Source organism: Tachysurus fulvidraco, chromosome 10 (assembly GCF_022655615.1).
Source record: "Tachysurus fulvidraco isolate hzauxx_2018 chromosome 10, HZAU_PFXX_2.0, whole genome shotgun sequence".
Taxonomy (NCBI): domain Eukaryota; kingdom Metazoa; phylum Chordata; class Actinopteri; order Siluriformes; family Bagridae; genus Tachysurus; species Tachysurus fulvidraco.
In genome coordinates, this window is record NC_062527.1 from 25,919,223 (window position 1) to 25,936,820 (window position 17,598).

General features: G+C 44.0%; 2 protein-coding genes across 3 annotated transcripts in view; both read left to right on the forward strand.

Moving 5' to 3' along the window:
* LOC113647431 (zinc finger protein 239-like) overlaps nucleotides 1-17,598 on the forward strand; it is a 52,757-nt gene that overhangs the window by 17,973 nt on the left and 17,186 nt on the right. The window lies entirely within an intron of this gene.
* On the forward strand, nucleotides 4,106-9,690 carry LOC113647432 (NADH dehydrogenase [ubiquinone] 1 beta subcomplex subunit 8, mitochondrial-like). The gene is made up of 4 exons (XM_047819288.1): nucleotides 4,106-4,198; nucleotides 7,879-7,995; nucleotides 8,302-8,457; nucleotides 9,537-9,690. Exons 1-4 carry the CDS (start codon nucleotides 4,106-4,108, stop codon nucleotides 9,627-9,629), a joined length of 459 nt encoding a protein of 152 aa, XP_047675244.1. The 3' UTR covers nucleotides 9,630-9,690.

The window sequence follows — 17,598 nt, forward strand, 5'->3', positions numbered from 1 at the left end:
AAATTTCCAAATTCTGTGCAGTGTATTGGATGCTAAATGTACTGTCATCGTGGGGATATAAGATAGTTTTAAACAATCCAAACGAAGGAAGGCGGGATTAGTCTGAATACGGGTGGGAAAACAAACATAAGAGTAACCGCAAGCACAAACTAGTGGTGGGAAGTTCGGTTCTTTCGGGCGGTCCGATTTAATGAACCAGTTCAAAAATTAAGTTCACCAGTTCTTTTACATCCTGACGTAATGACATCATTCATTGTGACGTAATGACGCAAATTCCATCATCCCACTGCCGACAGATATTAATACAATCAATTTAACACATTCTAAAAGTTCTTTGTAATCATAACTTTAGTTGAATACGTTTCTTACATTTAAGTTTTGCAACTAAAACACGCAGTACAGGCATTTATGTGCAAACGTGGATGTTTTACTTGTCTTAAAGATATAAAGTTAATAAACTAATCTTCATCAACTTACAAAAAGCGGCATATAAAAATACAGACTAACCTGCACAATAGTCAATAGTAAAATTAACTGACATATGTTGAGTGACATATATTGATTTTTTTTTAATAAAAATGTTTAATAGCCTATGACTAGTTACTATGCATATCCTAATATGTATAATTTGCTCTGAAGGTTCACGCATGCGCAGCATCAACAGTATGTCGGACGCGTCCGAAACAAGCAGTTCTCAGTTCAGTGTACTGATGATTCGTTGTATCGGTTCAGGAATTCATGCATGTGCAGTATCAACAGGTCGCGCTCACAGTTCTCTCAGCACAACATGTCAGTTCAGTGTACAGGAGTTACATATAACTCCGGGATATTAGTTTATTTAGAGTCGGACCGACTGTCAGACATGACCGAAAGTGTGTAACTTTAGTAACTTGTGGATCAGCGCTGACTCAAGACGCGAACTGTGTAGAACGAATCAGTCCGATTTGGTGAACCGGTTCATCCAGTTCACTAAAAAGAACCGGTTCAAAAGAACGATTCGTTCACGAACTGGCCATCACTAGCACAAACACAGCAATGCCAACCTAGCCTTCTAAGCTGATGCAGCTCTTCACGTCCGCGCTTTTTTGTTGTTTTTCTCGGCAATATGGGGGTTCCAAAATTTTACATATGGACATCCGAGCGCTATCCGTGTTTGAGCGAAGCTGTGAAGGAGCACCAGGTTTGTGTTCATAAATGATGCTAGTTAGCTTTAGCACTAGCATCCGGCTAACACTTTACCTCAGTCAGGGCTGTGTATGTTTACAGGTGTATTTACACACGGTTGGTGATTAATTTTAGCTAAAGAAGGCAGAAAGGACAATAAATTCACAGTGGAAACATTCTGAAGTTTTAATTTCCAGCGCTTTAATTACTCAGATAGTGAACAGTAAGTAATTGTGGAACAATCCCAACTCGATGTGTGTTACAGCTGTAGGTCACTACATAGAGCGCGAGGGGAGGGAACTTTGTGCTAACCCCAGTGCTTATAACAGGACATAAGGGTCATCAATCAATCAATCAATCAAATTTTATTTATAGAGCACCTTACAACTGCCAAAAGGAGCACAAGGTGCTTTCCAGTAAAACAACAATAAAAAACAAAATAAATAGAATCAATAAGAACACAATGAAACATAAAATAGCAGTTGAAACCGGGTCTAAAAGCTTGTATGAATAAATGTCTTCAACTGCGATTTAAAAACACTCAGCACAGTGATGGATCGTAAATGTGCTGGAAGTGCGTTCCACAGCTTTGGTCCCTTGATGGCAAATGACCGGCCTCCAAACTTCTCATATTTGTATTTGGGAATGACCAGAGAGGTATGTCCAGAGGAGCAGAGAGATCTGGCTGGTTGGTAGACCTTTATTAATTCTGTGAGATAGGCTGGGGCCAGACCATTGATGGCCTTGAACACACAGAGAAGGACCTTATACTCCACCCTAAACCGCACCGGAAGCCATTGAAGCGAGTGGAGGACAGGGGTGATGTGTGAGCCTTTGGAGGTGTTGGAGAGAAGACGTGCTGCCACATTTTGAAGCCGATTGAGAAGTGATCGATTAAGTCCAGTGTAGAGAGCATTACAGTAGTCAATCCTTGAGCTGATGAAGGCATGTATAGCTTTTTCAAGGTCAGCTTGAGACAAGAATGATTTTACCTTGCTGAGTAGTCTTAGCTGGTAAAAGCTCGCCTTCACTACTGCACTGATTTGCTTATCGAAATGCATTCCCTTGTCAAAGATAACACCCAGGTTTCGCACGGTAGGAGCAAACTGAGGTGTTAGAGAACCAAAAGTAAGAGAACTGCTGGATGAATCTGGGCTAAACAGGATGTACTCAGTCTTTTCTTCATTCAGATGAAGGAAGTTCTGGGAAAGCCACTGTTTGATATCCTGAAGGCAATTATGGAACGGGTCCAATGCAGAACGATTACTCAAAATCACAGGAAGATAGATCTGGAGGTCGTCAGCATAGACATGAAATTGAACATTGCGATTGGAGATGAGTTGACCAAGTGGCAGCATGTAGAGTGAGAACAGAGTAGGACCAAGAATAGAGCCTTGAGGCACACCAGATGATAGAGGAGCAACCGAGGAAGAATAGTCATTAAGCATTACTGAAAAGGTTCTGTTAGTGAGGTATGATGAGAACCAAATTAGCACTGCACCCTGCAGACCAACAACATGCTGAAGACGAGAGATGAGGATGGCATGATCCACGGTGTCAAATGCAGCAGTTAGGTCCAGTAATACCAAAACCACAGAGCTTTTCCCATCCAGGGCTCTAAGAATGTCATTATGGACCCTCAATAGCGCTGATTCAGTGCTATGTCTTGACCTGAAACCGGACTGAAAAGTATCACCAATGCCGTGCAGTTGTAGGTGAGACTGCAGCTGTGCGGAAACAAGCTTCTCCATCAACTTGGACAGAAATGATAGGTTAGATATAGGACGGAAGTTGGAGAATATGGAGGGATCAAGGTTGGGTTTCTTGAGCAGTGGTCTCACAATAGCGTGTTTGAGAGCAGCGGGAACAGTACCCACCCTAAAACAGCTGTTTATGAAGGGGACAAGGATGGGACCTATGATGTCGACCGTCTCCTTCAAAATCCTGGCAGGAACAGAGTCTAGGGGGCAGGTGGTAGGCTTCAACTCATGGATAGCTTTTTTCAGGTCCGCCAGAGTAACTGCATCAAAGTTCTCTAGCACACATTGCGCCGCACGAGTGGACATGGCAACAGTGGGGACTTGTGTAATGGTTTGCCTAACAAACAAAACCTTGTCCAAAAAATGTTGCTTGAATGCGTTGCATAAGTTTACAGATACGTCATTCAATGCGACAGACACCGGATTTATAACAGAATTGATAGTGCTGAATAAAATTCCAGGGCGGTGGCTATTGTTATTGATGAGAGCAGAAAGGTTAGGGTTAGGGTTAGGGTTAATTTACACATTAATAGAATGCACATGCTTTCTGTTAACATAAGCAAATTCATTTTCAGATGGTGCCCTTATAGCAACATGAGTGCAGTCAATTGTGCCGATTACATTTGGGAAACCACACATTGCTGCAAATTGCATTATAATTTCGGCCTGTTCTTGCACAGTGTAGGGGAACATGATGTATCTCACACAGTGTAGGGGAACATGATGTATTTCACACAGTGTAGGGGAACCTGATGTATCTCACACAGTGTAGGGGAACCTGATGTATCTCACACAGTGTAGGGGAACCTGATGTACCGACTACCCATATTAAGTATACCATTCAAAACGACAGATATTATGGCACTCAGGGATGGCTGTGATATACCAGACCTATATGGTGAGATGATAGATTCCAATAGAATTATTTCATATACAAAAAAGTCTTAGACACAAAGTTGAGGATTACTTATAGTTTTTTTTATATAAATAATTTACCTGTCTGCCAATTCCCGCTGGAAACAGCCGGTTGCCAAGAACCCCAGAGTGGTGAGGACTTGTATTTGGACTGGGATAGCATGGTTCTGGCATGTTGCCCTCTCTCTAATACTGGACCCAATTCAACACACGTACATTTCCAGCCCCGTTTTGTGCGTACGCACGCTTTATAAATGAGACCCCAGATGGATGGGCCCGTGGTTGGATCACTAACAGACACAGAGCTCCACTTCGACTCAGACGGCAGTAAGGTGGAGGTGGGGTACTGGTATGGACAGGTCTTATTAAAGATGAGCTAGTTGGACTTTTTCGGGTTAAAAATGGACTCAGAATCAACTCTCAGACCTACTATAAATTTGTAGAAGACACTTTCTTCAAGCAGTGGTACAGGAAAAAGTGCATCTTTCAAGAAGACTTTGATTTTTATGCAAGACAATGCTCCATCACATACATCAGAGTACTCCACTGCGTGGCTGACCAGTAAAGCCCTTAAAGATGAAAAACTAATGACATGGCCCCCTTCTTCACCTGACTTAAACCCTGTTGAGAACTTATTAAGTAGGACTTTTACAGAGAAGGTAAACAGTACACCTCTCTGTACAGTGTCTGAGTCTGTGAATGGAAGGTTTGTGACTGTTATTAATACAAAGTTAGCGAACAGAAGGGTGGCTTTATTGGTCACCGAGTTGTGTTTTTTTTTTGTAATTTCAGAAATGTTTTTTTGTAAATTTGGAGTTTGTTTATTATTCTCACTTAAACAGGTGAAAATAAACAAGTATAATTCTGCACACTAATCGTTGCCTAATAACGGTGTACATGTAGATATTCTCTTAAAGCCACAACTTCACTTTTACTACTTAAATGTTCAGGTTTGATGGTTTGACCCTCCGTACTTGTGCAATAACAAAAGTAATCTTGCCTAATAATTGTGCACACAGTGTATTACTTATAGGATGTACTTATTTTCCACCTGGGTTTAAAGGTTAGTGTACTTTTTAGGACTCCATATTGAAAGCTATGGTGTATATAAAAAATCAAAGTGTGTGTGAAAGGAACCTGTTGAAGTCGTATAACCTGAGGTTGTGTTACAGTACATCAAACCTTAACATTGTGTAGGCTGAACTGCATTAATTATGGTGAATAAAACCTTCTGTTCAGTGAATTCCAGATGAAGTGGACCAGTAAAAAGCTACATTTACTTATTACACTTGGCTATTTGTTTATGTGGCATAAGGCATTCACACCCCACACTAGTCAGCTTGCTAACTGGGTGTATTGGGTGTATTGGGTGTATTACACCGGGGTGTACTGGGTGTATTACACCAGGGTGTATTGGGTGTATTACACCAGGGTGTATTGGGTGTATTACACCAGCGTGTACTGGGTGTATTACACCGGTGTGTACTGGGTGTATTACACCGGGGTGTATTGGGTTTATTACACCAGGGTGTATTGGGTGCATTACACCGGGGTGTGTTGGGTGTATTGGGTGTATTACACCGGAGTGTATTGGGTGTATTACACTTGGATGTATTACACCAGGGTGTATTACACCAGGGTGTATTGGGTGTACTGGGTGTATTACACTTGGGTGTATTAGGTGCATTACACTTGGGTGTATTGGGTGTATTACACCGGGGTGTGTTGGGTGTACTGGGTGTATTACACCGGGGTGTACTGGGTGTATTACACCGGGGTGTATTGAATGTATTACAGTTGGTTGTATTGGGTGAATTACACTTGTGTGTATTGGGTGTATTACATCAGGGTGTATTGGGTGTATTACACCGGTGTGTGTTGGGTGTATTGGATGTATTACACCAGGGTGTATTGGGTGTATTACACCGGGGTGTGTTGGGTGCATTACACCAGGGTGTGTTGGGTGTATTGGGTGAATTACACCGGAGTGTATTGGGTGTATTACACCGGGGTGTGTTGGGTGTACTGGGTGAATTAAACTTAGGTGTATTGGGTGTATTGGGTGTATTACACCAGGGTGTATTGGGTCTACTGGGTGTATTACACCGGGGTGCATTGGGTGTATTACACCAGGGTGTATTGGGTGCATTACACCGGGGTGTGTTGGGTGTATTGGGTGTATTACACTGGAGTGTATTGGGTGTATTACACCGGGGTGTGTTGGTGTACTGGGTGTATTACACTTGGGTGTATTGGGTGTATTACACTTGGGTGTATTGGGTGTATTACACCAGGGTGTATTGGGTGTATTACATCGGTGTGTGTTGGGTGTACTGGGTGTATTGGGTGTATTACACTTGGGTGTATTGGGTGTATTGCACCGGGGTGTATTGTGTGTATTACACTTGGGTGTATTGGGTGTATTCACTTGTGTGTATTACACCGGGGTGTATTGGGTGTATTACACCGGGGTGTGTTGGGTGTATTGGGTGTATTACATCGGGGTGTATTGTGTTTATTGGGTGTATTACAACGGGATGTATTGGGTGTATTACACCGGGGTGTATTGGGTGTATTACACCGGGGTGTATTGGGTTTATTACACCGGGGTGTGTTGTGTGTATTACACCTTGGTGTACTGGGTGTATTAAACCGCGGTGTATTGGGTGTATTACACCGGTGTGTGTTGGGTGTACTGGGTGTATTATACCGGGGTATGTTGTGGTTATTACACCGGGGTGTGTTGGGTGTACTGGGTGTATTACACTGGGGTGTGTTGTGTGTATTACACCTGGGTGTACTGGGTGTATTACACCGGGGTGTACTGGGTGTATTACACCCGGGTGTATTGGGTTTACTGGGTGTATTTCACCGGGGTGTATTGGGTTTATTGGGTGTATTACACCGAGGTGTATTGGCTTTACTGGATGTATTACACCGGGGTGTATTGGGTGTATTACACCGTGGTGTGTTGGATGTACTCGGTTTATTAAACTTGGGTGTATTGGGTGTATTACACTTGGGTGTATTGGGTGTATTGGGTGTATTACACCGGGGTGTATTGGGTGTATTGGGTTTTTTACACCAGGGTGTATTGGGTGTATTACACCGGGGTGTATTGGGTGTATTACATCGGGGTGTATTGGGTGTATTACATCGGGGTGTATTGGGTGTATTACAACGGGGTGTGTTGGGTGTATTACACCGGGGTGTATTGGGTGTATTACACCGGGGTGTATTGGGTTTATTACACCGGGGTGTATTGGGTTTATTACACCGGGGTGTATTGGGTGTATTACAACGGGGTGTGTTGGGTGTATTACACCGGGGTGTATTGGGTTTATTACACCGGGGTGTGTTGTATGTACTGGGTGTATTACACCGGGGTGTGTTGTGTGTATTACACCTGGGTGTACTGGGTGTATTACTCCGGGGTGTATTGGGTGTACTACACCGGGGCGTGTTGGGTGTAATGGGTGTTATATACCGGGGTGTGTTGTGTATATTACACCGGGGTGTGTTGGGTGTACTGGGTGTATTACACCGGGGTGTATTGGGTTTACTGGGTGTATTACACCGGGGTTTACTGGGTGTATTTCACCGGGGTGTATTGGGTTTATTGGGTGTATTACACCGGGGTGTATTGGTTTTACTGGGTGTATTACACCGGGGTGTATTGATGGTAATTTGAATGAACACTCAGTGTGTGTCATACTTATTGAAATACTACACATATATGTGTCACCTGTTAAAATGCTCAGCCACATCTGTAACACAAACCAATGGCCTTCAGAATGTTACAGTAATCCTTTTTAAATAAATAAACAAAACAGGAAATTGATCACTCTTCTTTATTGGTGCTGACGCTCTGTGCTGTGGAGTCTAGTCTGGTGTTGTGTCCCGGTTGTCTTTCTGTATTCAGTTCTGTGGTTTAATTAAATAAATAAATAAATAAAACACACTTTCATTTATAGAGTATATTTTGTGCACATAAAACGAAGCTCATGGAGCAACCAGTGTCAGATGTTGATTAATTTTTGTTTGTTGTTGCTGTAGCTATGGCGATTACCCGGCTCTGCCGGACCGCTCCCAGCATGAGCGAGACCCCTGGTACCAGTGGGACCATCCAGACCTGCGGAGGAACTGGGGAGAGCCGGTACACCTACGCTCACTCACACCCAATCACACCTGGCCAAAGTGAATAAGATCAAGTCCCCTGGGTTTGGGACTGAGGAAGCTCAATGGATAAGGCATTCTGTTCAAACCCCTGCACCACCCAGCTGCCCCTGCTGGACCCCTTACCAAGGACTTCTGCTCATCTTAAAGTCCGTCTGGATTCAGGGATCTGCATTGTCAATATAATCACACCTAATCAAAACTAATTTATAGCACGTGTGTGATGTACAGGCTTTAATATCCTCAACATCTCTATCTGTGTGTGTGTGTGTGTGTGTGTGTGTAGATGCACTTTGACTTTGACATGTACATCAGGAACAGAGTGGACACGTCTCCCAGCCCCATCAACTGGTCTACCATGTGCAAGCGGTTCTTAGGGTTCTTCACCTTCATGATGGTCATGTTTGGCCTGGGGGAGGTGTTCCCTGCTTACCAACCTGTAGTAAGTCTCTCTCTCTCACACACACACACACACACACACACACACACACACACACACACACACACACACACACACACACACACACACACACACACACACACACACACACACACACACTACAGTACACTACAGTACAGCCATTAGGGCAATATACCTTTTAAAGTAGCAATACTACACACACATAATAAATGTACAGAAAATACATCAAACACACAAATCTGGACTGTATTGAGACTGAAGTGTATAGCAGTGTTTTATTAATGTTTGGCTGTTCAGTCAAACACACAAACAGGTTTCCCTCCTGTGTAGCACCTTTAACCGTACTATACACATGCACTGTCCACTTTATTAGGAATACCATTGTTTTAAGGAGTTTTCTAATCAACCAATCACGTGGCAGCAGCACAATGTATAAAATCCTACAGATTCAGGTGAAGAGCTGCAGTTTCCTGTTCATGTAAAGCAGAACTAAACGTCTGATCTCTGAGACTGTAACTGTGGTATGACTTGGTGTCAGATGGGTTAGTTTGAGTTTTTATAACTTCTGCCCTCCTCCTGGGATTTTCACACACAACATTCTCTAGAACTGTCACAAAATGCTGCAGACAAACAGAAAATATGTGATGAGCAACAGTACTGTGGTGGACAGAAGAGGTGCTGGGGAGCTTTCTTTACTAGTCCTTTATTGAGGGTGGACAATGTGAAGTCCTCAGTAACATGAACATTAAGAAACCTGAAGCTGTTGACCGTCCCCAAGCGTCCAACTCTATGGTGAAGGGGTTTCTCAGTCGTGTCTCTCTCCATCTAACTGGCCAACACCTACTTTTATGACATGACCAGAGATTCACTTGTGCTCTTCTGTCAGGTCAGACCAGTCTTATCATTGTCCTCTGATTCTCCTCTGTAATCAACAAGGTGTTTCAAGGTGTTTTTTTTCCACAACACTCTGTATAAACTCTAAACTCTAATGTGTTCAAATCCCAGCAGGAGATCAGCTATTTTCTGCTTGTTTTTCACTTCATTGTTTGAATGTATTGATTATTTTTGTGTATTAGAAATTGTGTTGGTTTTGTGTGCAGGCCCCAAAGCAGTATCCCTACAACAACCTTTATCTGGAACATGGTGGAGATCCAGAGAAGCAGACAGAACCTGCTAAACATTACGAGATCTAAACTGCTATTTGTGCATTTTATTATTGTGTATGTGCAAAATAAAGTTAATGCTGAAACTATTCAAGGTTTTTGTTTAATGTCTGGCTTTAATGTTTTAATGCAATGTTGTTGTTTTTTTACAGAGAGAGAGGAGAAAATTGTTAGGTATGACTGTAATCAGGTGGTTGACAATGTACATTATGTGTAAAGTGCAGACAGGGACTCCATCAAGACTAGCTATGACATCATAACTAAAAGTCTAGAGCCAGAAGGTGACACAGACATGAGGACTTCCTGGGATGTAAAGTCTCCCACTGCTCCACAGTCTGTAAACCTGAGTGACTTGTGATGGTGGTAAGGAGACAACATCCAGACATCCCAGTTCACCAAACACTATGTGACCACGAACCCTCCAGATCTGCTCCTTTACCTCAGAAAAGCTATTCATAAACATCTAAACTGAAAAATGTGGGTTTTTATCCTGGACTTAAACACTGAGACTGTGTCTGAGTCCCGAACACTAATTGGAGGTCTGTTCCATAACTGTGGGGCCCTGTGAGAAAAAGCTCTGCCCCCTGCTGGAGACTTTTGTACTTGAGGTACCAACAAATATCCTGCACCTTTAGATCGATGTAGGTGTGACGGGTCATAAAACACCAAGGGCCAGTTGTTCAAAGGTAAGCTGATCGGATTTTGGTTATCGGATTGGATCGAATCTTGAAAATGGGTTGTTCAAAAGGGAAAGAAGGAATCTGAAATCCGATTAGATTACGAAATACAATCCTAGTTTTAATCTGGATCAAACCTTCGGTTTGTGTTGTTCAAAACTTGTCAGTAGGATATGGATAACTTTGATCCAAAAAAACAGGATTATCCTGATCCCAACAGGGGGGAGGGTCCTGATCCCAACAGGGGAAAATGTAGTAAAACTTTAAAATGGGTCAAATAATACTGTACATTCGTATAATTTAGTGTATAAACTTTTATTGAAGCAAAACTTTAAACCAAACCTTCAGATCCGCCTCCTAAAGGCAGAGCTTGGAGATGCTGCTCTCTCGTCCTCAGAGGAAAAAGAACCCTGAACATTCTTTATTTTGTTAACTATTGGACATTTAACCATTTTATGTTTTTAAGACGTTTTCAAAATATCCACAATGTAGTTGTTAATGTATATTTATTTTTTATGACTCAGATGAGGGGTCATAAAAGAAATTATGAATGGAAGTGGATGTTTGTTATTTTTGGGTTTTGTCTCAAAATAAAAATCTCTTACACTGACCCCATGTTGGCTCTTCTACCTGTTCTTTACAATTCAATTCAATTCTAGTTTATTTGTACAGCGCTTTTTACAGTAGACATTGTCTCAAAGCAGCTTTACAGAACATAAACATAGAACAGAAGGTAAACATAAGAATAATATAAAGATTAATAGAATACATTTACATTTACAGCATTTGGCATTTAATAGAATACAAAATTCATGATTAATATTAGACATATTTATTTCACAATGTGTATGTATTTATCCCCAATGAACAAGTCTGAGGTGACTCAGGTGACTGTGGGGAGGAAAAACTCCCTTAGATGGTAAAGGAAGAAACCTTGAGAGGAACCAGACTCAAAGGGGAACCTCATCCTCATCTGGGTGACACTGGGGGTGTGATTATATAACCTCATCCTTATCTGGGTGACACTGGGGGTGTGATTATATAACCTCATCCTCATCTGGGTGACACTGGGGGTGTGATTATATAACCTCATCCTCATGTGGGTGACACTGGGGGTGTGATTATATATATATATACAGTCTGATAAATGTTGTAGTGATGCAAAAGGTCACATGGAGTTCACATTTTTTTAGTATAGCAGAATCTAAGTGTAGCTGGTAGATCTCTGGATGCCTCAGGGTTTGCTGAGTCGGCCTCATCTCAGTGGTCCAAAATCTTCATCGCACAGAAGACGATCAGGGCTGGTATAATTTCTGGATGCCTCGGGATGGGTAGAAGAGAGAAGCAGTGGAGAGGGATTAACATACTGTATCTGCTGTTCATAAAATTTGCAAGTCTGATATAATAGTGCACAGTATTATGGGATGTATTACGTGTACGTCTGACTAAAGAGATGAGTTTTTGATCTACATTTAAACTGGGTGTAACGTGTCTGTCTGTGTTTTCCCCTTGTTTCGGTCTGCCGTCTCTCCCTAATGTTAATTGTTTGCTCTGCCCACTCATTGCTCACCATGGACACTAATTACATTCCATCTCTTCCCCAGGTGTTTTGTCTTTGTCTCTGATTGTCTCTGCTCTGTGATTGGTTCCTGTTTACTACATTTACTCTGTCTGTTCACTTCCCTGGTGTTGGTCGTTGTTGGTGATTGGTTCATGTTGTTCTCTGTTCCTGTTCAGTGTCCTGATCTGTTTTGCCTGCCTTTCTGTTTGTTTCTTGTTTTTGTCCAGTAAAAGTGCTGTCTGCAATTGGATCCTCTCTTGCCTTTTGTTTCACCGTGTCACAGCATGACAGAACGACCAACCACATGGATCCAGCAGAAATCCTGCTTTGTCTATGTCAGGAGGACTCCTCAGTTGAGGAATATACAGAGGTTTTCGTTGACCTGTGCAACCAGGTCAACTTTGACAAGAATCCCTAAGTCGCCAGCTGGACCAGCCAGGTCGCCGGAACCAGCCGGGTCGCCGGAACCGACCGGGTCGCCGGAACCGACCGGGTCGATGGAACCTGCTGAACCGACCGGGTCGACGGAACCTGCCGAACCAACCGGGTCGACGGAACCGACCGGGTTGACGGAACCTGCCGAACCGACCGGGTCGATGGAACCGACTGGGTCGACGGAACCTGCCGAACCGACCGGGTCGACTGAACCGACCGGGTCGATGGAACCGACCGGGTCGACTGAACCGAACGGGTCGACAGAACCTGCCGAACCGACCGGGTCGGCGGGACCGACCGGGTCGACGGAACCTGCCGAACCGACCGGGTCGGCGGGACCGACCGGGTCGACGGAACCTGCCGAACCGACCGGGTCGGCGGAACCGACCGGGTTGACGGAAACTGCCGAACCGACCGGGTCAGCGGACCGACCGGGTCAACGGAAGCTGTCGAACCGACCGGGTCGATGGAACCGACTGGGTCGACGGAACCTGCCGAACCGACCGGGTCGACTGAACCGACCGGGTCGACGGAACCGACCGGGTCGACTGAACCGACCGGGTCGACAGAACCTGCCGAACCGACCGGGTCGGCGGGACCGACCGGGTCGACGGAACCTGCTGAACCGACCGGGTCGGCGGGACCGACCGGGTCGACGGAACCTGCCGAACCGACCGGGTCGGCGGAACCGACCGGGTCGACGGAAACTGCCGAACCGACCGGGTCAGCGGACCGACCGGGTCAACGGAAGCTGTCGAACCGACCGGGTCGACGGAACCTGCCGAACCGACCGGGTCGACGGAACCTGCCGAACCGACCGGGTCGACGGAACCGGCCGAGCCGACGGAACCAGCCGAACCGGCCGGGTCGACCGAAATGAGCCGGGACCGACCGGGTCGACGGAACCTGCCGAACCGACCGGGTCGGCGGAACCGACCGGGTCGACGGAAACTGCCGAACCGACCGGGTCAGCGGACCGACCGGGTCAACGGAAGCTGCCGAACCGACCGGGTCGACGGAACCTGCCGAACCGACCGGGTCGGCGGAACCGGCCGAGCCGACGGAACCAGCCGAACCGGCCGGGTCGACCGAAATGAATATCCCAGAATATCTAAGTCTACTAAAGGTGGTAGAGCGTTTTCTTATTTAGCTCCCAAACTTTACCGGACAAAAACATGAAACAAACAGAAAGGCAGGAACAGAGAACAACATGAACCAACCTTGGGTCCATGTAGTGGTGGCGTCAGCCGAGCAGGAGGCCGGGGCGGCGCCGGCAGAGCAGGAGGCCAGGGCGGCGCCGATAGAGCAGGAGGCCAGGGCGGAGCCGGCAGAGCAGGAGGCCAAGGCGGTGCCGGTAGAGCAGAAGGCCGGGGCGGCGCCGGCAGAGCAGGAGGCCGGGGCGGCGTCGGGAGAGCAGGAGGCCAGGGTGGTGCCGGAGGTGGGGCCGGAGACCAATTCAATTCAATTCAATTCAAGTTTATTTGTATAGCGCTTTTTACAATAGACATTGTCTCAAAGCAGCTTTACAGAACATAAACACAGAGCAGAAGGTAAACATAATTAATGATAAAGGAATTAACGAATAGAAGAATTAACAGAATAAAAATTCTAGATTATTATTAGTTGTATATAGTTCACAGTGTGTATGTATTTATTCCCCTATGAGCAAGTCTGAGGTGACTCAGGCAGCAGTGGCAAGGAAAAACTCCCTTAAATTGGTAAAGGAAGAAACCTTGAGAGGAACCGGACTCAAGGGGGAACCCATCCTCATATGGGTGACACTGGGGTGTGATTGTAATATACAGTTAAATGTTGTATTGGTGTAAGGTTCAAGGACTTCTGATCTCCTGAGTACCAAAGAGTCTAACTGGAAATGTCTCGGGATTCTTAGACTCGGCCTCGGCTCAGTGGACGTCCAAAGGCTTCGTCCCACAGAGGACGTTGGGAGCTGGTACAGTGTCTGGATGCCTCGGGATAGGTACAAAGAGAGAAGCAGTGGAAAGGGATTTAACATATCTGTTGTTCATAAAAATGTGCTGGTCTGATGTACTGGTGCATGATATTATGGGATGTATTATGTGTACGCCTGACTAAAGAGATGAGTTTTTAATCTACATTTAAACTGGGAAAGTGTGTCTGCGCCCCGAACACTATCAGGAAGACTATTCCAAAGTTTGGGAGCTAAATAAGAAAACGCTCTACCACCTTTAGTAGACTTAGATATTCTGGGAACTACCAAAAGTCCTGAGTTTTGTGATCTCAGAGAGCGTGAAGGATTGTAACGTGTTAGAAGACTAGTTAGATACATGGGAACTAAACCATTAAGAGCCTTGTACGTAAGTATCAGCAGTTTGTAGTCAATTTTATACTTAACAGGTAGCCAGTGTAGAGATGATAAAATTGGGGTTATATGGTCATACTTTCTTGTCCTAGTGAGAACTCTGGCAGCTGCATTTTGGACTAACTGTAACCTATTTATTAAAGATGCAGGACAACCACCTAGTAATGCATTACAATAGTCCAGTCTAGAGGTCATGAACGCATGAACTAGCTTCTCAGCATCAGATACAGACAAGATGTTTCTCAGCTTGGCAATGTTTCTAAGGTGGAAGAAGGCTGTTTTGGTAGTCTGGGCGACATGATTTTTAAAAGACAAGTTACTGTCTAATATAACACCGAGTTCTTTCACTGTCGAGCTACTAGTAACAGTACATCCCTCTAAATGGGAGTTAAGTTGTGAGAGTTTCTGTGCACTGTTTTTTGGACCTATGAGTAGTATTTCTGTCTTATCGGAGTTTAACAATAGAAAGTTGAAGCTCATCCAGTCTTTTATCTCTCTAAGGCACTGAGTTAATTTGGACACTGTGGCTATTTCATCTGGTTTTGATGAGATATATAACTGTGTGTCATCAGCATAACAATGGAAACTAATCCCATGTCTTCTAATAATGTTCCCTAATGGAAGCATGTATATAGAGAAAAGCAGAGGTCCTAGAACTGATCCTTGAGGGACCCCATAATTAACTGGTAGTAAACTGGAGGATTCACCATTTAATTCTACAAAATGGTATCGGTCAGACAGGTAGGATCTAAACCAGCTTAAAGCCTGACCATGAATACCTGTGTAATATTGTAAGCGATCTAGAAGAATGTTGTGATCTATAGTGTCGAATGCAGCACTAAGGTCAAGTAGAACTAATAGTGACATACAGTCTTGGTCCGAAGCTAAGAACAAGTCGTTTGTAACTTTAACAAGTGCAGTTTCTGTGCTATGATGGGGCCTGAAACCTGGCTGAAACTCTTCAAGGATGTTGCTCTCCTGTAAGAAGGAGCTCAGGTGAACAGACACAACCTTTTCAAGTATTTTAGACATAAACGGAAGGTGTGAGATAGGTCTGTAATTTGATAGTTCATTAGGGTCTAAGTTAGGTTTTTTGATGAGTGGCCTAATAACTGCCAACTTAAAAGACTTCGGGACGTAACCTAAAGATAACGAGGAGTTAATGATATTAAGAAGAGGCTCACCAGCTTTATGTAACACTTCTTTCAGTAGTTTAGTTGGGATGGGGTCTAGTGAACATGTTGTTGAATTAGCTGTAGTAATAAGTTTATCTAACTCTTCCTGTCCTGTACTTGTAAAGCTGTGTAAAGCCTTAGGTGAGATTGTGTCACTGGTTGCTCTCATATGTTGAGCGTCACCTATTTTATTCCTTATACTTTCGATTTTATCAGTGAAGAATCTCATAAAGTCCTCACTACTGAAATGTGATGGAATAGTGTGTTCAGATTTCTGATTTTTTGTTAAACTAGCCACTGTGCTAAATAAAAACCTGGGATTGTTCTGGTTATTTTCTATGAGTTTGCTCAGGTGCTCAGCCCTAGCAGCTTTTAGAGCCTGTCTATAGCTGGACATACTGTCCTTATACGCAATTCTAAACACCTCTAATTTAGTTTTTCTCCATTTCCGTTCGAGGTTACGGGTCTCCCTCTTGAGGGTGTGAGTATGACTATTATACCATGGTGCAAATGTTTTATCTCTAACCTTCTGTAATCTGACTGGGGCAACAGTGTCTAATGTGCTAGTGAATATAGCGTTTATGCTGTTAGTCATTGCATCTAGGTCGTTTGAGTTTGAGGGTACAGTAAGAAGTCCAGACAGATCAGGCAGGTTATTTGTGAATCTGTCTTTGGTGGTCGGAATAATGGTTCTACCGAGTCGATAACGTGGTGAGACACAGTTAGTCTGTTCTATAGGTAGTGTGTACATTATGAGGTAATGGTCTGTGATGTCATCACTTTGAGGTATGATATCTATATCAGTGACTTCTATTCTGTGTGATATTATTAAATCTAGTGTGTGGTTACGTCGATGAGTTGCACTAGTGATGTTTTGTTTGAGCCCAAGTGAGTTTAGTAAGTCCATAAATGTGAGTCCTAAAGCGTCGTTTGTGTCATCAACATGAATGTTAAAGTCTCCTACAATTAATGCTTTGTCAAAGTTAACCAATAGGTCTGAGAGAAAATCTGTGAATTCTCTAAGAAAAACTGTGTAGGGCCCTGGGGGTCTGGGGCCCTGGGGGTCTGTACACGGTCGCTAGAGCAAGAGACATCAGGGATTTCTTCATGTGCATGTGCGATAGTGTAACATTAAGGACGAGCACTTCAAAAGAACTAAATCTATGCTGTGTTCTCTGGGTAACAGTGAGGTCACTAAGGATAGTGGCGACACCACCTCCACAACCAGTCAGACGAGGCCCGTGCTTATAGATATATCCTGATGGTGTAGACTCGTTTAGACTGATGTATTCATTTGGTTTAATCCACGTTTCGGTGAGGCAGAGTGCAGTAAGGCTATTATCTAAGATCATTTCATTTACAATAAGTGCTTTGGGTGCAAGAGATCTAATGTTCAGAAGTCCAAACCTTAAGAACTGTTTTTGTTTGGTTTTTTTGGCATTTTTTCTGGTCTAATTACAGTAAGATTATTTCGAGAACTTCTCGTGTATTTACTTTTGGATCTCACTGCTCGGGGAACAGACACAGTTTCTATAGGGTGAGCTATGTGTGCATTTTCTGTGTCAATGTGCTGAGGTGAAGGCTATTGAGATTTAAATTTAAAGAGTAGTTTACCAGTCAGAAGGTGTTCAGTGCCCTGGAGAAGTGGTCCGAGAGGATCTCCACTCCAACTCTGCTGGGGTGCAGGCCGTCAGCACGGAATAGCCTAGGACGCTCCCAGAAAACATTCCAATTATCGATAAAGAGTAGTTTCTGAGCCTGACACCATGACTGTAACCATTCATTTAAAGCAAAAAGTCTACTGAACCTT